The 24,804-nt window shown below is 40.9% G+C and overlaps 1 protein-coding gene across 1 annotated transcript in view; it reads left to right on the top strand.

Annotated features, from left to right (window-relative positions):
* The window catches only part of atg13 (ATG13 autophagy related 13 homolog (S. cerevisiae)), a 94,545-nt gene extending 70,951 nt beyond the window's left edge, over positions 1-23,594 (top strand). The window contains 4 exon segments of the mRNA XM_030070677.1: positions 12,495-12,572; positions 14,378-14,485; positions 16,151-16,279; positions 21,758-23,594. Of these exon segments, the coding sequence (XP_029926537.1) occupies positions 12,495-12,572; positions 14,378-14,485; positions 16,151-16,279; positions 21,758-21,835 (393 nt within the window). The 3' untranslated portion in view covers positions 21,836-23,594.
* Positions 23,595-24,804: the final 1,210 nt, after the last annotated feature.

Raw genomic sequence — 24,804 nt, 5'->3', positions numbered from 1 at the left:
TGTTATCACATCAACACCTTCCTAAAATAATCGCCTAAGTCATTTTTCAGGTTTTTCAGGGGACACAAAAAATTAACCAAAAATTAACTATGATATTTATTGATAATTTCACTCAAAAAGGTTATAAAAAAGATGACTATTGACATACTAAAAACAACGTCAGTCAGTTATGTAACATAACAGAAATAAATGACTTAGGCAAATTTCTGAACATGCCTTTGTTGACTTAGGCAATTGTAATATGTTATGTGCCAATGTTCTGCTAAACTTCATCACTTACCAATTGAGGATGAGCCCTGGATCATTGAAATAACTTCACTGGCAGAGAAAATTTTCTTTCTTCTTGATACCGCTGCCATCTTGAAACACTTAAAATAGCCTAGAATAGCCTAAATAACGTAAATTGCCTAAGTCACATTTTCTTTTGACTTAGGCAAAATAAATTATCTAAGTCACAGTTTTGACACACTTGTGATTTAGGCAGTTATACTTCAGAGGTAGAATGGCATGATTCAACTGAGGATGCTGGCGATTTTACCAGAGGTGGCCGGCACCAAGAGGAGATGATTTAGGCCAAAACTCATTTTTGACAAAAAAAAATGACTTAGGCAGTTATTTTAGGAAGGTGTCGAAACTAGACACACTGTCATTATTTAAACATTTGTGATCATTAATTTCAATCATTGTAGATAAATGATTTTAGATGATGTTGCAATCATTAGATAATTTACAGTTTCCCATAGACTATAAAATACACATCCCATGTAAATACACTCCTGATCAAAATTTTAAGACCAGTTGAGAAATTGCAAGAATTTACATTTTGCACTGTTGGATCTTAAGAAGGTTCTAAGTAGAGCTTCAAAATGCAAAAAGAAGAAATGGGAGTGAGACAAAACAAAAAAAAAAAAAATTGAGTAAGCAATTTATTGCAAACAACCATTAAACTGAAATAAGCTGTTCATCAGCTGATCAAAAGTTTAAGACCACAGCCTTTAAAAGCCCAAATCTTGGCAAAAATGTGGATTCAGTGTCATTTTCTGTCAGGTATCCACACTGTCATGACCTCCTGATGGCAAAGGCAAAAAAAGCTTTCTCTCCTTGAACGCGGGTCGGATTGTTGAGCTGCATAAGCAAGGCCTCTCGCAGCGTGCCATTGCTGCTGAGGTTGGATGCAGTAAGACAGTCATTTTAAACTTCTTAAAAGATCCTGAGGGTTATGGAACAAAAAAGTCAAGTGGTAGACCCAAAAAAATTTCACTGGCCCTGAGCCGGAGGATCCAATTGGCTGTCCGTCAAGACACGGGACGATCCTCGGCCCAAATTAAGCTTGTCACTGGTGCCAACTGCAGTCCCATAACCATCAGACGGCATCTGCGAGAGAAGGATTTTAAGAACAAAAAACGTCTTCACAGGCCTCGTCTCCTTCAACGGCACAAAATTGTCTGTTTGGAGTTTGCATGAGAGCACCAAACATGGGACATTGAAAGGTGGAAGACAGTTTAATTCTCTGATGAGAAAAAATTTAACCTTGACAGTCCTCATGGCTTCAAACGTTACTGGCATGACAAGGAGATCCCACCTGAGATGTTTTCTACACGGGACAGTGGAGGGGGCGCCATCATGATCTGGGGGGCTTTTTCCCTCAATGGAACAATGGAGCTGGCTATGTGGAGATGTTGAAGGGGGCATCCCTCATGACTGAAGGCCATTGTCTGTGTGGTAATGACTGGATTTTTCAACAGGACAACGCTGCAGTTCACAATGCCCGCTTGACAAAGGACTTCTTCCAGAGAAATAACATCACTCTTTTGAACCATCCCGCGTGTTCCCCTGATCTAAATCCAGTTGAGAACATTTGGGGTTGGATGGCAAGGCAAGTTTACAGAAATGGACACCAGTTCCAGACAATGGATGCCCTCCGTGAAGCCATCTTCACCACTTGGAGCAACATTCCCCCTAGCCTCTTGGAAACACTAGCATCAAGCATGCCAAAACGAATTTTTGAGGTGATTACCAAGAAAGCTTTTTTGCCTTTGCCATCAGGAGATCATGACAGTGTGGATACCTGACAGAAAATACAAGGATACAAGGAAGTTTATTGGTCATTATACAACAGGTTGAATAATGAAATTAAACTGTGGTTCCCTCTTGATTGATTAATTGATTGTATAGAAAATAAAATTATTAAACATGGAGGAGTGCAGATGGTGCATTTAGTAGTCTCACAGCCTGAGGGAAGAAGCTGCTCTGTAGTCTGGTGGTACGGCAGCGAATTCTTCTGTATCTTTTGCCTGATGGCAGCAGGGTGAACAGGCTGTGGCTGGGGTGGGTATGGTCTTTAAGGATCCTTTAAGGATCCACAGAACTCCACAGGGCGCATGCGCACGCTGCGACCGGCAGGAAAAGTTTGACTGTCAATGTTTTCATCGTGTTTTATTGTTTAATGTCCGGTTGTGTCTGTGATAACAAGATCCTAAGTGACTTTAACTGTGCACGGTGCTTTTGACTGAAGTGACATGGATCTTTTCCGCCTCGTATCGCTGTTTTTGCTACCTCTCCTGTTTTACCTGGCTATCATCTCCACCTGCCCGGCCAGGAGGCAGTACAGCAGAAGTTAGTTGTTGCAACTTAACTTTGTGAGACCGGCTGGCATGCCAGACGTCACACTACAGATTCCGGGTCTCATCCGAAGATATCCCAATAACATCTACGGAGAAACAGGGGAGAAGAGGAGAAGGAAGAGGGGAAAGAGAGGAGGCGTCCGGTTACGACTGAGGAAGATGCGGCTTAACCGGCTCCCGCTGCCCTCTATGATCCTGGGGAACATCCAATCCCTAAGAAATTAAATGAACTCCAAGGGAATGCCCGCTTTCTTAAGGATTTCAAAGACTGCTGCATGATGGCGTTTACGGAGACATGGTTAACCGAACGTGACCAGGACTCAGACCTGATGATCACTGGCTTTGGAGCACCGCACCGCCTAGATCGGAACAGTGAGGTGACGAAGAAAACTCAGGGAGGAGGGGCATGTCTTTATATTAACCAAAGATACTGTACTTCTATGACAGTGAGAGAACGCATCTGTACCCCAGATGTGGAACTTTTATCAGTGTCGTTGCGCCCCTTTTATCTACCCCGTGAGTTTCCCCAGCTCTTCATTACAGTTGTGTATATCCACCCCAGAGCTCACGCCCCCTCTGCAGTGGCGGTTCTGCCTATGTCGCCGCCCTAGGCGAAATTACTGGCTTGCGCCCTTTCCTGTTACTACTCCAACCCCCTGCCCCCGCGGCACCAGTCGGCAGCAGCACCGGGGCACCATCAGTCGGCATCAGGCAGCACCATCAGTCGGCATCAGGCGAGCCGACCGCGGCACTGGCCACTCACCTGTCAGATCCGGCAGACCTGACCGGGTGGGCGCGGTACTGGCCGGTACCGCGGCCGGCCCGCCTGTTGCCGGCTGGTGCCACGGCATGTGCGGGTCAATACGGTAGACTAGAAAACTGGCGATTTTTTTTTTTCTTGTGGAGAGAATTGACTGTACGAATTGGGATATGTTTATAGAGGCATGTGGGGGAGACTTAGATGAGTTAGCTGATATAACATGTTCTTATGCCACATTCTGTAGAGACATGATCATACCATGTAAAGGGTAAAAATGTACTCTAATAACAAGCCATGGGTTACAAAATCTGTCAAATCCAGCATACAGGCCAAGAAACTTGCCTTCAAACATGGGACTGTCTCTGAACTGTATACAGCCAAGAAAGACATGAAAATTGAAATTTTATGGGCAAAACAGGACTTTAAAATAATTCTGGAAAATAAAATGGCTGCAAACAATTTGGGCTCAGCCTGGTCAAGTATGAAAGCCATTGCAGGCACCAGTAACTCAAAAAATGTAAGCACTGTCACTTTAGAGGGTTTTGATGCAGATTCTGACCTTGCAAATGCTCTTAACCATTTCTACTTCCGATTTGACACTTACGACTTCAGTAGAGAAATACAGGAACTCAGTCATAAATTATGGTGCTGCGCAGCAATGGTCGGGGCCGGGCAATTTTAGGCAATTCTGAGCAACAAGTAGAGAATAGGAAGATGAAAAGAAAGGTAACATTTTAATGTGCATTTTGCATAAGTTGAGGCTTGAACTCACAATTTCTGGCATGCAGGACAACGCTTTATATCACTGAGCTAATTGGCAAGTGTCAATTCATGTGAGGTTTCACAAATTGACTAAGCCAGTCACATGACAGCAGCCGCCTATGCATGAAAAGGCAGATTTCAAACCACTGTTAACAAAAAAAAAAAAAAAAAAAAAAAAAAAAAAAAATCAGTCATCAAGACAAAAATCTGACTATGATGATCTGGCATGGGACTGGACCTTTGTGCAAAGTTGAGTTGTGAGTTTTCACACATGGGAATGTTGCACAATGTTGAACTCACAATCTTTGACACTGAGGACTGGCCTCGATCTCACTGAGCTAAAACTTCACATGTAGCTTCACAAACTGACTGAGCCAATCCCTGACGTGCAGGACAGCAGCCATCCATGCATGGAAAGGCAGATTTTAAACAGCTGTCAAAAATTCAGTTAAGACAAAAATCTGAAAATACACATGTTGCATCTAGACAGCATGGAGATGTTAATCATTTGTTTTTAACAATGATCGATTTGCTCCATAAGTGAGAAACTGATGTTTAAAAATGCCATTCTTGCATTGACTCCAATTGTTCACATGAGAGCAATATTCAAAATGCTGTCAAAAATTCAGTTTTTGAGATACAGTTCTGAAATTTGCCACTCATCATCTACCATCACTTTAGAATTTTGTCCATTTTTTCATGAACATTGAAGATTTATTTACCAAGAATTTGCAAGTGTATGTTTATAGTACCGTTTACAGTCAAACATTTTGATGCACTATAGCCTCAATTTTTGATAAATCAATCTGTGTGGATCGTTTGTGTAGGACAGTCTGAAGACGCTCTGTATCAAATTTGATGACATTTGAGCAAAAATTGTGGGAGGAGATAGGTTTAACAAGTTTTACAGTTTTTGAAAAAAATAGAGTGATGGACTTCATAATTTGAAATAGGTTTGAGTGTACAAAAGTTTCTTCAGTATCGGGACTACATTTTGGTGAAAGTTGCAAAGCTGTAGCACATATGGTTGATTTGCTATGAATTTTCAAAGTTTTGAACTTTAAAGGCTTACTATAGCGTCACCATCAGGACTATTGGCTTGTGTGTGCATCTGAGGTAATCTGGCATGGGACTGGTCCTTTGTGCAAAATTTGGTGATTTTTCGTGCATGGGAAGTAGGACTTCCTCGGAAGAAAGAAGAAGAAGAAGAAGAAGAACATTCACGAATACAAGAGGGTCCTGGCAGCTTAGGCTGCCTGGCCCCTAATTAGCTGACCAGAACCACCTCACAATTGAAGAGGAAAATATTGAAAAGGTATTCTCTTCCATAAATTCAAATAAAAGCCATGGATCTGACAATATTTGTGGTAGACTGCTTAAGTTGTGTTCTAGAGAGCTTTGTCCAATTTTTCATTACATTTTCAATAAGTCCTTACAAAATCAGCATGTCCCAAAATGTTGGAAGGACGTGGTAGTTGTTCCAGTTCCCAAGACAAACTGTCCCAAAACACTGAATGATTTTAGGCCTATTGCACTGACATCTGTTGTCATGAAAACTTTTGAAAAACTAGTGAGAAATTAAATCTTAAAGAAGACAGTCTGATATTGACCCATTGTAGTTTGCCTACAGGCCACACAGAGGTGTCGAGGATGCCACAGTCACTCTGATGAACATGCTTCTTAAACATCTGGAAGGGAAAGGAACACATGCTCAGCTTTTATTTATAGATTTCTGTTCTGCTTTTAACACAGTTCAACCCCACATCTTAGAAAGACTTTTAGGGCAATTTGATTTAAGTAAAAATCTTATAGGCTGGGTCTTAGATTTTTTAACTAATAGGACACAAAGAGTGTGAGTCAATGGAGTTCTGTCTGACCAGATCTGTTCCTCCACTGGCTCCCCCCAGGGCTGTGTTTTGTTCCCTCTCCTGTTCATCCTTTACACGAACATGTGCCGCAGCAGCAGGGAAGACAGATTTATTTTAAAGTATGCAGATGATTCTGTCATTGTAAGCCTGCTACAAGGAAATGAAAGAGATCACGGTCCAGTTGCCCAAGATTTTGTAGACTGGTGTGATAGGTCCTTTCTACAGGTGAACATTTCTAAAACAAAAGATATGCATATTGATTTTAGGAAACTCCCCAGGGCTACGGAACCCACCATTATAAAGGGTCAGACAGTGGAGTGTGTAGAAAAGTACAAATACCTTGGGACCATCATTGATAATCAGCTGAACTTCGAGGCAAACTGAAGCATACAAGAAGGGGAACCAGCGTTTATATTGTCTGAGGAAACTGTCCTCCTTTCACATTGACAGTAATCTGGATATGACAGGAATCTGTCATATCCTTTATCCTGGTGTCTTGGTTCAGTAACCTATCCCTAAAAAATAAGAACTCCCTGAACCAAATCGTGAGGTGGGCTAGTAGGCTGATTGGAGAGCCACAGTTGAACCCAGAATCCCTATACACTAAGCAGCTACAGAGGCTAGCTGGGTCTATCTTAGAAAATGGCTCCCACCCACTATATGTTGAATTTCAGCCTCTACCGTGAGGCCCCAGGTACAAAATGCCTGTCTGCAAGTCAAAGAGATACAGAGGCAGTTTTGTTCCCTCAGCCATCAAAACATTAAATAGTATTTAGGTTATTGGTGGACTACACATTAACTTATTAATTTATGGACTATACAGCCTTTCCTAATCTATTTATTTATTTATTCTAACCTAGGTTTTTGTATCTGCCATGATGGCTTTTATTCTGCATTGTATCTTTTATCTTTTGTCTTTTGATACTTGTACCTTTTTGTATTCTTTTTATCCTTTGGATACTTTTTATCCATGTCCCATGTCTGGAGCACCTCTGTCACTGTTATGTCACTGTCTCTGTCGATGTTGTAAATGTTGTCTGTGTGTGTGTAAGCAGCCATCTCTTTTAACTGCAACCAAATCTACCCTTGGGCACGAATAAAGTTACCTTACCTTACCTTACCTTTTGGCTCTGCGCAGGCACCTCACCTCCCCGATATCACTGAGGCTTGGTAGATGGGTTCCAATGATGTTTTGGGCAGTTTTAATCACTCGTTGCAGAGTTTTCCTGTCCTAGGCCGTGCACATCCCATGCCAGTTTGTGATGTTTCCAGTCAGGATGCTTTCAATCGTTCCTTTGTATAAGCTGACAACAACTTGGCATGGGAATTTTGCTTTCTTAAGTTTCCTTAAGAAATACAGCCGTTTCTGAGCTTTTTTAACCAGGGCAGAGATATGTGAAGTCCATGACAGGTTCTCTGTTATGTTGATTCCCAGGAACTTGAAACTGCTCACTTGCTCCACCTCAGCTCCGTTGATGTTGACAGGGTTGTGTGTCTTTGCCGCCTTTTTTCTAAAATCAACTATCAGCTCTTTGGTTTTGCTGACATTGAGCAGTAGGTTGTTTTCTGTGCACCATTCTGCAAGATGGTTGATTTCCTCCCGATATGAAAACTCATCATTGTTGGAAATCCGGCCGATGATGGTGGTGTCATCTGCGAACTTTACAATAGAGTTCTCTCCATGTCGGGGGTTGCAGTCGTGGGTGTACAGCGTTAACAGGAGGGGGCTGAGCACACAGCCCTGAGGGGCTCCAGTGTTGAGCACTAGAGTGGAGGAGGAGAGACTGCCAGTCCGAACTGACTGGGGTCTGTTTGTGAGGAAGTCCAGTATCCAGTTGCAGAGGGTGGTACTGATGCCCAGAGTGTTCAGTTTTCCAATCAGCTTCATGGGGGAGATTGTGTTGAAAGCTGAGCTGAAATCAACAAACAGCATTCTGGTGTAGGTGTTGCTTTTCTCCAGGTGAGTGAAGACTGAGTGGAGAGCAGTGGAGATGGCATCCTCTGTGGATCTGTTGGTTCTGAATGCAAATTGCTGAGGGTCCAGACTGGCAGGGATGTTGTTCTTTATGTGCTGGAGAACCAGTTTCTCAAAGTACTTCATCAGGATGGGGGTGAGTGCCACAGGGCGGTAGTCATTTAGATCAGACACTGCAGACTTTTTAGGCACAAGGATGATGGTAGCTGTCTTGAAGCAGGTGGGAACACTCTCCTGTAACAGATATGTTGAAAATGTCAGTAATGACATCTACTAGCTGGTTGGCACATGTTTTTAGTACACGGCCAGGGATGTTATCAGGCCCAGCAGTTTTACTCATATTCACTTTCAGCAGGACTTTCCTCACATCCACTGTGGATACTGACAGTGGCCGGTCCGATGGTTATGGGACTGCAGTTGGCACCAGTGACAAGCTTAATTTGGGCTGAGGATCGTCCCGTGTCTTGACGGACAGCCAATTGGATCCTCCGGCTCAGGGCCAGTGAAATTTTTTTGGGTCTACCACTTGACTTTTTTGTTCCATAACCCTCAGGATCTTTTAAGAAGTTTAAAATGACTGTCTTACTGCATCCAAGCTCAGCAGCAATGGCAAGCTGCGAGAGGCCTTGCTTTTGCAGCTCAACAATCCGACCGCGTTCAAGGAGAGAAAGCTTTTTTGCCTTTGCCATCAGGAGGTCATGACAGTGTGGATACCTGACAGAAAATGACACTGAACCCACATTTTTGCCAAGATTTGGGCTTTTAAAGGCTGTGGTCTTAAACTTTTGATCAGCTGATGAACAGCCTATTTCAGTTTAATGGTTGTTTGCAATAAATTGCTTACTCAAATTTTTTTTTTTTTTTTTTTTGTCTCACTCCCATTTCTTCTTTTTGCATTTTGAAGCTCTACTTAGAACCTTCTTAAGATCCAACAGTGCAAAATGTAAATTCTTGCAATTTCTCAACTGGTCTTAAAATTTTGATTAAGCGTGTATAAATACACATCAAAGAGTAACATGATGTTCCTTTATTGAATCAGGATAAATCAAAGCAGGTAAACCATCAGCTCCTTTCAAAACTGAAGTCACACAGTGACTCCACAAGATAGAAAGCACGGAATCAAAGCATATTATACAACAAGAATAAAAACACATTCAAAGGTCTGTATGTAATACACCCTGCATGTCTGCACACTGAAATAAATGCAGGACAAATCCATACACAACAAATGAACAGACAAATGAATGGATGCAGTAGCAAACTTGTATACACACAGTATACAGCACAAATGACATAAGAGGCCAAATCAATTTAAATTGAATTAAAAAAAGAAAAAAACATAACAAATTCCCCTGCCAGTGCAGGCCATATTTAACTGAAATTCAAAGCATGCGTCTCTGCCACTGCAGGACATATTTAACTTAAATTTAAAGCATGCATGTTAATTAAAATAATTTAAACACATATTGGTCCCTGAGCAGCCGACCACTGTCGTCATCAGGGAAGATGGCAGGATTGTCCCAGTCTATGTGTGATGGCACTCTGGGGGCCCTCTCCTTCCTCAGTCAGGCCACATTGTGGAGGACAGCACAGGCCACAGTGATGTCACATGCCCTCAAAGGGCTGTCCCTTAAGTCCTGAAGACAGTGAAAGCGTGCCTTCAGGAGGCCAAAGGTCATTTCAGTCCTGGCCCTTGTCCTGGCATGGGCATGATTGTAGGCCTGCTGTGCTCCCTGGGCGTCTGTGGTGTCAGGAGAAAAGGCTGGCAGGCATACCCCCTGTCCCCCAGCAACACACCAGAGAATTCACCTGTCAATACAAACTCTCATCATCACAACCTCATAAATAGAGTGACATTCTTGACACAGCCATGATGTAAAAAGTGGTTATTAATAGAGGTTGTGTGGCTCACCTTGTGATAGGCGCTGATAGATTCCGGAGGTCCGAAAGACTAAGGAGTCATGGACTGAGCCAGGCCACTTTGCCACTTTGGTATTTGACTTGCCAGTATGCCTGGCAAGCCAAATACCTCAAGACAGGGATCACTGACCGAAATGTTTGAAAGTGTCACCCTGTGGTACCCCCAGGCACGGTTTTTACTATGGGCAGTGTAGGCAACTGCCCAGGGCGCAATGTACTTGGGGGCGCACGGGAAAAAAAAAAAAAATTGCCAGTTTTCTATACTACCGTATTGTCCCGCATATGCCACGGCACCGGCCGGTATCGCGCCCACCCGGTCAGGTCTGCCGGATCTGACAGGTGCGCGGCCTGATGCCGGCCAGTGCCGCGGCTGGCTCGCCTGATGCCAGCTGATGGTGCCCCGGTGCCGCAGCGCAAGCCAGTAATTTTGCCTAGGGCGGCAACATAGGCAGAACCGCCACTGGGTACCCCTCCCATCTATGGTAAATTAAATGGACTGGACATGATTTGGAAAGGCACACACCTCTCTATGGAAGGCCTCACAGCTGACAATGCATATCAGAGCAAAATCCAAGCCATGATGTCAAAGGAACTGTCTGCAGAGCTCAGAGACAGGATTGTTGCAAGGCACAGATCTGGGGAAGGCTACAAAACGTTTTTCCTGCACTGAAGGTTCCCAAGAAGCACAGTGGTCTCCATAATTCTCAAATGGAAGAACTTTGGCACAACCAGGACTCTTCCAAGAGCTGGTCGCCTGGCCAGATTGAGCCATTGTGGGAGAAGGGCCTTAGTCAGAAAGGTTACCAAGAACCTGATGGTCATTCTGACTGAGCTCCAGAGATCCTGTGTGGAGATGGGACAAAGTTCCAGAAGGACAACCATCACTGTGGCCCTCCACCAATCTGGGCTTTATGGCAGAGTGGATAGATGGAAGCCTCTTCACAGTGCAAAACACATGAAAACCTGTTTGGAGTTTGCATAAAGGCACCTGAAGGATTCTCAGACTGTGAGAAACAAGATTTTCTGGTCTGATGAAACCAAGATTGAACTGTTTTAGGGCCCTATAATTTCCGCGATCACGGAATTGCGGACGGAATCACAGAATTAGCCAAATAAAACGGAATCTATTTTTAACGCGGAATATCACGGAATTTGACATAATTTGAATGAAATGCTATTTTTGCGTGGAATATGAATGCATGTCTGGAGAAAATTACATGGAGGGAAGCAAATCTGGGTGGCACAACCCCTCCAGTTATTTTACCTGCACCGGCACCGTACGAGTCCAAAAGGCAAAGAAACTTTCCAGGCTACAAATGCGCACTGACATGGATTGTGTAACAAAGTAAAGAGTTGCCACTCCACTCTATTTTCTCTGGCTAACAGCAGCACACTGGCTTAGCTTGTCTATTCAGAGAAGCAGTATCACTTCGGCTTATTTTTCAATCTATGTTATCACATGCATTCTACTGCTCATTCATTGGTAGTTGAATTGTTAGGTCTGTTTGATAAGTAATTTACATTTTTAAAACTAATAATAATTTAACATTGTTAAATTATTGGAGCTTACTGATAAACATCTACTCCTTCAAGATAGAAGAACATCAACGCTCAGGTGAAATAATTACTGATGCGTCCTCTTGTCATTTTTGTTCCATCATTAATAAAATATCATTTTCACCCTTTATTGCTATAACAATGTAATTGTTAAATAAATAAATAAGTGTTGTTTATTTGTTACGTCAATTAGTTTAAGGTAATTTCTATTTCATTAGTGTGCATTTTAGTCATTAACATTTTAGTAATTAACATAAAAATCACACTCTTTTTTGGTAGTAAAATAAGAGTAAAGGGTAAAAAAGGAATTCCCAAAAATTACAACAGAAAAAAAAGGAATTTCCAACAATTAAAACAGAAAAAAACAGAATTTCCAAAAATTAAAATGAAAAAAAAGGAATTTGGGAAAAAATAAAATGGAATTTATAGGGCCCTACTGTTTGGCTTCAATTCCAAACGTTATGTCTGGAGGAAACCAGGCATCGCTCATCACCTACCTAATACCATCCCAACAGTGAAGCATGGTGTTGGCAGCTTCATGCTGCGGGGCTGTTTTTCAGCAGCAGGGACTGGGAGACTGGTCAGGGTTGAGTGAAAGCTGAATGAAGCAAAATACAGAGATATCTTAAATGAAAGCCTGTTCCATAGCACTCAGGACCAGACTGGGCTGAAGGTTCACCTTCCAACATGACAACGACCATAAGCACCCAGCCAAGACAACACAGGAGTGGCTTGTGGACAACTCTGTGAATGTCCTGGAACATCAGGCTGCAACATAACAAAAGTGAAAAAAGTGAAGGTGGTCTGAATATTTTCTGAATGCAATTAAACATAAATACCTATGACTCCCACACCTATAGATTTTTAATCATCTAGCCTTTCTTTACCTCAGCATTTGACTTTGGTTCTGTCCTCACACAAGAGCCTCACACACCACTTGACCTTAGTCACTCTCTTTCTCACTCTATCTCTCTCTGTGTATGTGTATGTGCGTGCATGTGTGTGTGTTTGTGTGTGTGTGTGTGTAGATAACAACCGCCAGCCTGGACCTGCCGTTTGCAGCATTTGCTCCAAGAGGCTTGGATTTAGAGGACAAAGACCCAATGGTAACTTAAGATAGGCTACTTTAATTTGGATACACTGCGTGGTGCTTTCATTCTTTGTCTACTTTAATAATCCCAGGATATTTTACTGCATTTACACACCCAATCTTTAACTATCTGAATGACACCTCCCATTCTCTGGGTAGGAAACTGTATTCACAAGACGGTGAAACAGATGCAGACACAGGCAAATTCAAAATGTTGTGCACTGAACCACTGAACCAGTGCAAAAAATCTACACCAACATAGTTCTTGTTTATGGTTTAGTGATGCAGAACTGGAGAAGGTCCAAAGACTGCAGCAACAGCAATAATGTCCATCCATAGCTAATGTAAAGTGCTTGATGTTGCTAACAATATACATATCTCATAAGTAGTTTGGTTGACTTCTTGCTGATATTTAGCTTTTATTTTTAGCATTGGTATTACCGTATTTCCTCAATTAATAGCCTGGGCGTTTAATACGCAAAATCAACTTGGACCCCAGGCGTTTAAAAGAACCAGGCGGCTATTCGCTGCAGGCCTTTATTTATTTTTACACAGACCTGCACCAGGCCATTATTGTGATGACAGTTACTGTCCAACATATTTTTTAGTGCAAAAGTACTTTAAGGCATAAGGTAAACATATCTGTACATACATAGTGCAAACCGCTCGCGCTGCAAGTCGTTCCCTCTCACACTTCCGTTTTCTGTCAAAATAAGAATTAGTAGAATCGGTCGCTTTAAGATTACGGTACACCCTCTTTTCTAACGTTAGCTATCTCTCTTATTTTGACAGAAAACGGAAGTGCCACACAGTTATTGTGCGGCTAACAGTTTACTTCTGCAAAAATAAGGTGAATAGCCTTATTTTGGGTTTACCTCAATATAATGCAAATAATTGCCCCGGCAGTTATTCGGGTGAGCGTTTAATATGCAAAATGGGTCCAGACCCCAGGCGTTTAAAAGAACCAGGCGGCTATTTGCGGCCCAGCGATTAATTGGGGAAATACGGTATGTTAACATGTTTCAAATTCTTTGTGCTAAGTGGATGTCAGCTGTAGTTTACACATTTCAACCTTGTAGGTCTGAAGTTAAATATAATGATAACATGTTCCTTTTACCTCTATTTCTGTTTTGTATGCCTGACACATTTGCCATTTGGTCTGTCCAAAATCCCCAAAATGACAAAGAAGGAATGTTTTCAGTGAATGTACTTTATATGTGATATTCTATGTTTTACTCTAGAGGATAAAGTACTTCCACTGGGATTACCTTTGCTAGTGCTGACTTGTAATTTTCTTTGAAAAGGATTATAAACTCAGATGAAAATGGGGATTTTATTATCTAGTATTATTCCTGAGTACTGTCCTCATTATCCACCAAGATTTGAGTGTGCCAGAAAGTCACTAACCGTAATTAAATAGAGTTTATGAAACATGAGTTTTACAGGTGCCAGGCTGAAACACTTCACCCATATTTTTAATACCCATAGAGTTTTCTTTTTAAGGACAAAATTAAAAACAAACAATTGTTTTGTCGGGTGGTGATGTGCCAGCTGATAAGGCACATCACCACCCGACATTCTGGTGACGCTTCTGATGAAGGTGGAAGAACCACGCCGAAACTGTGAAGGTAAAACAATTGTTTGTTTGTTTTTTTATTTTGTCCTTAAAAAGAAAACTACAGGAATTTACTCAGGGCATAATGAACTTACACTACCTACATATTTTTAAAATTTAGAATCGTAGACAAAATTATACCTGTGTTTTCAATATTATATTGTGTGCGTGTGTGTGTGTGTGTGTGTGTGTGTGTGTGTGTTTAGGTTCAGCCTCCGGACTCTCCTCCCTGTCCCTCCCCCTTACAAGCCAGTCTACATTCCCAGGGCTCAGAGGAATCGGGGCAACAGGATGACTTTGTCATGGTTGACTTTGTATGTGCCTGTTGATTGATCCTCTATATCAAATTTGGTCATTAAAAACGGGACCATAGTTTTCAGATAATTACACATATCAGAGTTATCTCAACATAAAATATCTAACAGTACAACAAAGTGGATGTTATCTTATTTGGATAGTGGACAACATTGCACTAGAATTAACTCATATAAATGATTTGTCAGTCATCTGTGCTTATATTCAGATACAGATGTACACAGATGGCACAGTCTGAAACAGCAAGCAGTTTTACTACTATGCTATGGAGAAAATAGCTGACTGGTTATTGTCTGTCTTTAAATGTGTCAGACTTTGCTAAGTTCTGCCCTCGAACACAGACTGGGCAATCATAGTTTGGCATCAGCCAGCTCCAATCAGGGTCTAACAATTATGTGGCTGTGCTCCATAGACTTGTGCAATTGTTTCATGTTTTTGTCTTTTTTTCTGTGGATTTTGAGCTATGCATGGTTGAATGTTGTGCCTGGGGCACATGTAATAGTGATACTAACTACCCAGAGAGGTTGGAAGGGTATACATTTCTTTGGAGCCCACCAGGGATGCAACAGTTATTTAACATTGTTGACAACAACAAATGAATTTGTTGATAATTAGTTGGTTACATCATTGAGCGTTTTTTATGCTGTGTGGACCTGACATTGTTTTCTGGAGCTGGGTTCCTGAGGGGTGAGCCATCTTGCATCATTACTATGTTTGCTGAGAGTTAGGCATTCCAAATAGTGAGTCCAGTAATTTTAGGCCAAAATTGGGGTCAACCTAGGACAAATTGCAAGAGAAACAAACTCAACTGATTTTGTATCCTCAGTATGTCCTGAGTGAGGGAAAAAAAGTCCCATCACCTATTTATGACCACATATTACCAAACAAATTTGTAAAGCAGACCTTGCATATCACAGAAGCACATGTGGTCACACATGAACATTTGAAAAGAAGGCACGTTGGACTTGTGGATGATGCACTCGTCGAGGTCTCAGCTAACTAAAGTCAGCTATCTAAAATTGGAGTTGTGTTGGCTTTTAACCTCTTCCACCCGGGACTTAACATCCGGATGTTCGATCAGCTTTGTGTATATTGTGTTTATTGTTAGTTAGCACATGCTTAAAAGAACCTCCAAGTAAATCTAAAAGCTTGACAGCTAAACAAGAGCCATTTAGTACTTGTGCAATTAAATATACAATTAGTCAACTAATCGTTTCATTAATCAATGATTAGTTTGCTTTCGAAATAGTCGTTAGTGACAGTGAGGGCTCTAGAGCTGCAACTAACTCCACTCCCTGAAGAAATACTATCTAATTTTTGGAAAAACAGAAAAGTGTTTTCAGAGACAAGCAGACTGAGGGGTTGTGGAAATTTTGTGGAGGACAGGGGTTGGCATACTGCTGATATTTAGTGCTTTCCCCAGGGTATGGATAAGTAGAATCAGACAGGGTTCAAAAACCTGTGGAGCTAACATGAACATTTGACTCATTGGATCCTTATGCAAAAACCCTGTTCAGACCTATACTTTGTGCCATCCTCTTGGATTGAATCACCTAAGATAAAACAAGTGTGACCAGGGTAATTTGTTTTTCTTTTTGGCTCACTCTTTGTCTGCCTTTCTTTCTGTGTGACCGTCTGTCTGTCTGTTTCTTGTCCCTCTGTAGCGTCCAGCCTTCTCTAAAGATGACCTGTTGCCAATGGACTTGGGAACATTCTACAGAGAGTTCCAAAACCCCCCCCAGCTGGCCAGCCTCTCTCTACACATAAGCTCTCAGTCTATGGCTGACGACTTGGTAACAGTAATGCTTTAAATAGCATTATAATGCAATTAAACTAACAGTTGAAGTACAGCAGTAACTTGGTGGTTCCACTATAATGTAGACAATGTCTTAGGTAGGTTTAGTTTCATGATCAGCTACTGCAACCACCAACTATTTTGATCATAGAAAAAAATAAATCTCAGGCATCAAAGAGCAGCCATGGATGCTCATTTTTATTTTACTGCCATTATTTTGAGATCATGACATAACTTTTCTTTCTCATGATTTGTGTTTTATTAGGTAACTGATTGTGGTTGCATTTAAAGGTTATTTATGTAGCCCCAGTGGTGTAGTCTACGTGATACGCAGGTATACGCCGTATACCCACTAGAAAAGGTCCCGAATTTCCGTATAACCACTTAAAAATGCGCAAAGATACGTATCAGTATGTTTTTTTGATATAACGTTCACTTTCCCGTCCATAAAGTCGCCTTCTCTGTGTTACGAAGCGGGCTCATGTTTGACCATAGGGGCTTCCGTCAGGCGTGACGTTTCGGGGGACACTACAGCTGGAGCTAACGTTAACGTTTCAGAAAGGGAGCCTGTGTGTGTGTGTGTGTGTGTGTGTGTGTGTGTGTGTGTGTGTGTGTGTGTGCGCGTGCGTGCGTGTGCGTGTGTGTGTGTGTGTGCGCGCGCGTATACCCACTAGAATAAACTAGACCACACCACTGTGTAGCCACACAGCACTTTACAGAGAACAAACCAACCATGTAACCAACCAAATAATCAACGGTTAATCACAAAACAAAATGATGCAATAAAGTATGCAACTAAATAAAACACAAAGAAGTACAAGACATAAAGTAGCATGTTGGAGACAGAAAAACACTCAAGCCTAGCTTAAACAAACCAGCACCATTAGCAATGCGTCAGTGAAGACAGAAAACTCTCAAGGAATCTTTTAGGGAACCTCAAGTGGACTCAAGGGGATCCCATACCTGGACAGATGGACACCTGGATTTTTGCGTCTGGATCATTGCCTACCATGCCTTTACAAAAGTTAAATATGATGTGTTAACTAATCATGATCCCTCCCTTTCCTGTGACACTGTCAGTTCAGATTACGCTTGGACCATACAATCAGGTTTTCTAGGCTTTGATCTTGTAGAGAGAATAGAAATGAGACAAAAAAAATATGATCTCAGTAAAACTATTGACTTGGTGTAATAAGATAATGATATGCATTCATTTCAATGTCGATAAAAACAGAAGTAAAAGTAAGAACAACCTCAACCACACCAGAAAGTAGTTGTAAATTCATAGTTCATACAGTGCATTCAGAAAGTATTCAGACCCCCTTCTCTTTTTTCACTTTTGTTATGTTGCAGCCTGATGCTACAATTGTTTAAATTAATTTTTCTCCCATTAATCTACGCTCAGTACCCCATAATGACAAGGTGAAAACAGAATTTTAGAAATGTTTGCAAATTAAAAAGGAAAAACTGAAATATCACATTGACAGAAGTGCTGCCAAGATCCTAATGAGAATGCGCAAACATGATCACATCACTCCCATCCTGAAAGCTCTTCACTGGCTCCCTGTCCCACTCAGAATTTAATATAAGGTCCTCCTCCTCACTTACCAGTGCATTCACGGACATGCCCCCCTTTACCTCCAGGAACTACTCACTCTCCAGACCTCTCCACGTACCCTCCGCTCAGCAAGCTCAATCACCCTCCAAGCTCCAAGAACCAAGCTTCGTTCCATGGGTGATCCGGCCTTTTCCTCTGCTGCCCCAAGGCTGTGGAACGCCCTCCCTGACCACATGAGGGCCCAACAGTCTACAAATGATTTTAAAAGAACTCTAAAAACCTACTTATTTAAAAAGGCCTTTTGTTAGTGTCTGCCCGATTCTCCTTTTAATATTTTATTGTTCTCGTAATCCTTTTAACATTTTATTGATCTTTTATCTTTCTTCTTTCTCCTCTGTAGCACTTTGAGATTGTTAAATGTAAAGTGCGTTACAAATAAAATTTATTATTATTATTATTATTACAGAAGTATTCAGACCCTTTGCAACAACACTTAAAATTTAGCTCAGGTGCCTCCCTTTTCTCTTGATTATTGCTCAGATGTGTCTACACCTTGATTAGAGTCCACCTGTAGTAAATTAAATTGATTAGACATGATCTGGGAAGGCACACAGCTCTCCATGGAAGGCCTCACAGCTGACAATGCATATCAGAGCAAAAACCAAGCCATAAGGAGAGACAGGAGCCAGAGACAGGACAGTTGGGGAAGGCTACAAAAATATTCTGCTGCACTGAAGGTTCCCAAGAGATCAGTGGCCTCCATAATTCTCAAATGGAAGAACTTTGGCACAACCAGGACTCTTCCAAGAGCTGGTCGCCTGGCCAAATTGAGCCATTGTGGGAGAAGGGCCTTAGTCAGAAAGGTTACCAAGAACCCGATGGTCACTCTGACTGAGCTCTAGAGATCCTGTGTGGAGATGGGACAAAGTTCCAGAAGGACAACCATCACTGCGGCCCTCAACCGATGGGGCCGGATTCTCTAAAAAGTTCTTACTAATAATCTTAAGACATTTCGTAAGATGAAAAAATCAGAAGTTCATAAGAATGTTCTCAAGTGCTTTTCCCCATTATTTTCTTAAGAACTACACATTATCTTGCGAACTTCGCAACTATCTACCTTTATGTAAACAAACAGCCTCGCGTGCACAAGCGCGAGCGACTGGCAACTAAATTACCAGTTCGAAAAGTTACCGTTAGCTAACTAACATTACTGTAGCTAGCTAGTCACATTAGTGCTAGCTAACGACAATAGGTTACATTGTATTGTCCGAGCTTGGCTAATTAAGTTAGTTATCTCTATGTTAACTTATACAATGTCAAATTATTAAGGTATTACTACATTAATCTATGTTATATAATCAAATTTGGCTCTAAATTAATCAAAGATGTTTGAAAAATAGCTTACCTTCACACAGCATGTGGTTAATTAAGACGACCTTTACCTGTCTTAAAGTTATGATACTATTCAAGAAAAATAGTAAGATAATTTATTTCAAGAATCCCATTTATTCTTAAGAATAAGCATAAGAATAAAGTTCCGAGCATTCTTAAGATCTTTTGTTTGGGTTCTTAAGATATTTTGTTTGTGAATTCAAAAATATCGTAAGATTCTTCTTAAGCCCAAATATAAGAAAAAAGTGGAGCTTAAGAGGAAATTTAATCGTAAGAGCCTTTAGAGAATCCGGCCCTTGGGCTTTATGGCAGAGTGGATAGACGGAAGCCTCTCCTCAGTGCAAAACACATGAAAGCCTGCTTGGAGTTTGCACAAAAGCACCTGAAGGACTCTCAGACTGTGAGAAACAAGATTCTTGGGTCTGATGAAACTAGGATTGAACTGTTTGGCCTCCATTCCAAATGTTATGTCTGGAGGAAACCAGGCATCACTCATCACCTCCCCAGTACCATCCCAGCAGTGAAGCATGGTGGTGGTAGCATCATGCTGTGGGGCAGCAGGGACTGGGAGACTGGTCAGGGTTGAGGGAAAGCTGAATGGAGCAAAGTACAGAGATATCCTCAGTGAAAACCTGTTCCACAGTGCTCAGGACCTCAGACTGGGCTGAAGGTTCACTTTCCAACATAACAGTGACCCTAAGAACACAGCCAAGACAACACAGGAGTGGCTTAGGGACAACTCTGTGAAGTCCTAGAGTGGCCCAGCCAGAGCTCTGACTTGGACCCTATCCAACATCTCTGGAGAGACCTGAAAATGGCTGTCCATCGACAGTCCTCATCCAATCTGACCGAGCTTGAGAGGATTTGCAAAGAAGAATGGCAGAAAATCCCCCAATCCAGGTGTGCAAAGCTTGTTGCATCATACCCAAAAGACTTGAGGCTGTAATTGCTGCCACAGGTGTGTCAACTGAGCACTGAGTAGTGTTGCAAAGGGGTGGAAAGTTTCCGGTAAATTTCCCAGAAAGTTTCCGAAGATTCCCATGGGAATTTTCACTCTAGAATATTGGACATTTTCAGAAGATTTTTGCTGTCACTTTTTTTTTTCAATTTTACCGAAAATTCCCAGGAAAATTCGGCTCGGGAATTTTGGGAATTTTGGTTTTTCTTGTCATCAATTTGAATGAGGTTTTTAAAAAGTTGCCATGGAAATTTAAGCTTGGGAATTTTGGAAATTTTCGTTTTTGTTTTTGTTAACGTAAGGTGAATGGGGCAAAAATAAACAGTAATCAATAAAATGAATGTCAACATCAATATCACCATTTTGGAAATGGAAACCCTTATCTCCTGAACTCAGGACTCACCTCTAACCCAAAGGCCACAATGCCAGCATACTGTAAAATCATCATCCCCATACCCAAGTGTGTGAAATAAAACTTAAATATAAACAGTCAACTTTGCATTTTGGTGGAAACAAATATGTTAAATGATTCAATGCAAATTCACCTGTGCACCATGATTCACATATGCATATAATTTCGAGCACATTTGATCATCATCAATCAGTAGCCTATACTCCACTAGGCTACAGCACTTACAGTGAGACAGACGATCATCACATCAGCATCACGATTCAATTTCCTGCATTTCTATGCATTTGAATGGGTAGTTTGAACCACTTCATATGCACACCTTAACAATAGTAATGCACACAGTCCTATGCCTGAATTAACACAGTTTGACTCAGCTAGGGAAAATTCCAGAAAATTCCCTGGAAATTCATTAAAATGTAACATGTTTGCATGCATATGTATATGCATGCAAATGATCAGGTGAATGCAGTGAATATAAATTCCCGAAAATTCCCACAAAATTCCCGTTTATTCCCGTTAATTCCCGTTAATTTCCAAAAATTCCCATGGAAATTTTCCAACTTTGAAAATTCCGGGAATTTTGCAACACTAGCACTGAGTAAAGGGTCTGAATACTTAATGTCAATGTGAAATTTCAGTTTATTTTTAATAAATTTACAAACTTTCTACAATTTTGTTTTCACTTTGTCATTATGGGGTACTTAGTGTAGATTAATGAGAGAAAAAATGAATTTAAACGATTGTAACATCAGCCTGCAACATAACAAAAGTGAAAAAAGAGAAGGGGGTCTGAAAACTTTCTGAATGCACTGTACATTGGCCAACTACAACCAGATTTCATAGTCTACCAAATATGTGTTGAAGTTGATCTTGGATTTGATCTTAAAGTATGTCATCACAGCAGTTTATGAACTAACCACAATCAGTCACCTAATTAAGTTATGATCTTGAGAAAACAATTTTTATTCTCATCATGAGATAATTAAAACCCTGTTAAAACCTTTAGTGAGGGTGATTTCTAATGCTCCTGATAGAAATGAGAGACAGCTCCTGTAAAGTGAAGAGGAACTCTTATTTTCAGTAACAGTGTAATAAGCTTTAATCAGCACCTGTGAATAAATGTTGTAAGAATCATTAGAATGTATTTTGTCTGCAGGACTCTCTCCCAGAGAAACTGGCTGTCTATGAGAAAAACATCGACGAATTTGATGCTTTTGTTGACATGCTTCAGTAGAGGAAGAGGAAGGGTGCCATAGACAGATGGCTCGAAGGAGGAGAAAATGAAAATGTGTAGAAATTAGTAAAACACAGAGGATGTCAAAGAAGAGGCAAGAAGCAGACAAGTGGAAAAAACAAAAAGCATGAATGGAGGGAAGAAGACGGGAGACTTTGTCTTCTGTTCATGAAGAATCACGCACTTATCACCTTGTTTTGATGTTGAAACAACCTCCTTTTCTCATTGTGCAGACCAACCTACTTGTTGTAACTACTAAACTCACTGACTGACACCTCTCTGTTGTGTAGGTCAGAAATGATGTATGATTGTATGTAAGCATTTCCACTCAAGCAGGAAAATATTCTTTTTTGCTTTGTAGCACAAATCTGGACTTTTTCTAGCTGTCTAAATAGAAATTCAGGTATAAAGTTGTATGTCTCAATTTGGGCAGCCATGCAAAGACCAGGATACACAGGCACTCTATGAGCAGGTTCATGATACTCCTGTTGACTGTATCTCACTATATTAAATACACCCTTCCACCTGTACTGACAATAACTAGCCAGTCCTCACTACCGTAGAAAGCTGCGTGTGCATCATCGTGTCCTGAAGATCAGATCTGTGCATCAGAGAGTCTAAGGCCCATACTGGTGTAGCATATTTACGCTCATTTACTACAATTCACATATAGTTATTTTTTTTTGTCAGAGTTACTCTGTCATTGTGTGGTAATTCAGATTAATGTCTGTATTAATTTGAAAAGACCAGAAGCTTCAGCATCTTGGAATTCAAAGACCACTGCCAAAGAGAAATGCAAAAATGGCCATCATGAAAATGGATTTAGTTGTTTCATGCTTAGAAAAAAACGAACTACCAGATAAGATTTTTTGCCTCCAGATTTATCAATGACATGTGAGCCCAATATTTTTTTTTTTCTTTTGGACTCCTAGAAAGAAGAAGAAAATGTTGATTGACAGACTAAATCGAAACACAGCATAGAATTTTAAAGTAGGTTTTTCACCTGAATATTTTATTCAAGAAATTGGAGAAATCAAGTTAATGTTTAATACACCAAAATACAAATATGGTCCTTTAATGTCAGCTCTCAGACTTGGGGCAATGAGTGTTGAGAACACAGTGTGCTCCACAGCAATAGATTTGTATCATCCAGTAATGAATTTTTTTAGTTTGTGGCAGTTGTGCTATAGATGAGACCTTTTTTTTTTTTTTTTTTTTTCTGAAAAACACTACACTGTGGTGTACAACCAGTCTTCCACTGTTAGCCACTGAGCCACTGCAAGGGCAGAGGGGAGAGCATTTCTGGTTTCCTTTTCCCTACCCAAATATTCCCAGCAGGCCTGGGTATCTAAACTGCCACCCTTCCAGTGTCTAGCCACTGCGAGTAACCTTGATGCCCTTGATGGCCCTAATTGATTGAATTTTAAGTGAGATGACCCCAGCCCTTAAAGCCCCAAAAAGAAGAAAAAAAAAAAAAAAAAACATTTTTCACTCATTTTGGATCTATAAAAAGTAGTGTTGCCAAATCTCCATACCATCCATGTGTATATTTTTGGATATTTTTAGGGTGAGATTTGGTGAAAATGTGCTAATGTATAATCACTTGTATAAAGAATGGCGCAGGAGATAACTTGGCACCACATTTCAAGTCTGTTGGGATGAAAACAAAATTTTCACCTTTCTCTGGTGTTCGTCTAGATGTCCTAATAAAGCATGGCTGCTCTGCTCTATTGAAATAAAACTGGTTCTATTCAACCAACATTTGGTGTTTTGTTGAAGGATGAAGGGCAATGTTTACCAGAAAAAAAAAGAAAAGAAAGAAACATAAAAGAGCTGTGAAATGAAGATTACTCCCCAGATGGACAAGTTTTGATTTAAGCAGGCAAGGGGGGAAAAAACTCCCCCAAAATACCACAGATGGAAAGGGATAAAAGAAAACTTCAGAGGAGAGATCTTGAGAAGGACCATGGAGTGAGGAGACCCCTCTTGGCTAGACAGGTGTGCAATAGGTGTTAACCCAGTGGTCACATTACAAAGCACGTTGTGTTGCAAGGGAAAGATCCATTGTTGCTAGTATCCATCCATGACCCTTTGTGTTCTGCAGGATCCAAACAACAGCTATGAAGTGTAGAAAGAACAAGAGGAGAGCAAGAAGCAAAAAACAAGGATAAATTAACCAACAGCAACCTAGGTTGAATATCAGATCTGGCTGTGTGACAAGTGACATTTTGCCCTGCAAATAAATGGTGGAGTGGCATGAAAAAATAATTAGCCAGTAGTTTCAATGAAAATCTCGAAACTTTCAGCAAGCATCAACAAAGAGATGCTAGTGACAGCCATTTTGAGTTTAAAAAAAAAATGTTTTTGTCTCTATTTCAGCAAAATGTTGTGGGTGTACCATGCCTGTAAAGAACCACTTTGGCTGGAAACTGCACTGAATTTCTACATTCTTCATGCTGGAGAGAGAGGAGATAGATGTAGAGAGGCTTGACAGTAGAGAAGCTTTTGCCATCTTTTATGTTTCCATTACAAGCCACAAGGAACAAAACAAAAAAGGCAAAGGTGGAAATTGAAAGATTTTAAATTCAAGTAACATAACATGTGACTCATGTTAGGTAAAGGTAAAAGTCAGGTAAAAAAAATAAATAATTTTTTTTGCAAAGCACAAAATAAGTCCCAAACAGCAATGTGCCTTGTTCCCATTTTTATGATGATGACTCAGTTGGATCCTGTTAGGACTGTTTTCGAAGTGACTACATTTGGTTACTGCTTGTATCACGCTTGGTTAACAGCAGCTGTAAGGATGATCAAGTTGGTCCGCCTGTTCAATACAAATAGGTGGAGTGAGCGATTCTGGAGAAAGATTGTTGATATTTGAAATCAACAGCCAGAGACACTATTCCTTTCACTCACACTGCCTCCTGTTCCCCATTTCCCCTCCTCCACTCCCCTGTCCTGTGGCTGGAATA

This window comes from Myripristis murdjan, chromosome 2, assembly GCF_902150065.1.
Source record: "Myripristis murdjan chromosome 2, fMyrMur1.1, whole genome shotgun sequence".
NCBI lineage: Eukaryota > Metazoa > Chordata > Actinopteri > Holocentriformes > Holocentridae > Myripristis > Myripristis murdjan.
Note: the sequence above shows the minus strand (reverse complement) of the source record. Positions and strands in the feature narration are given on the sequence as shown.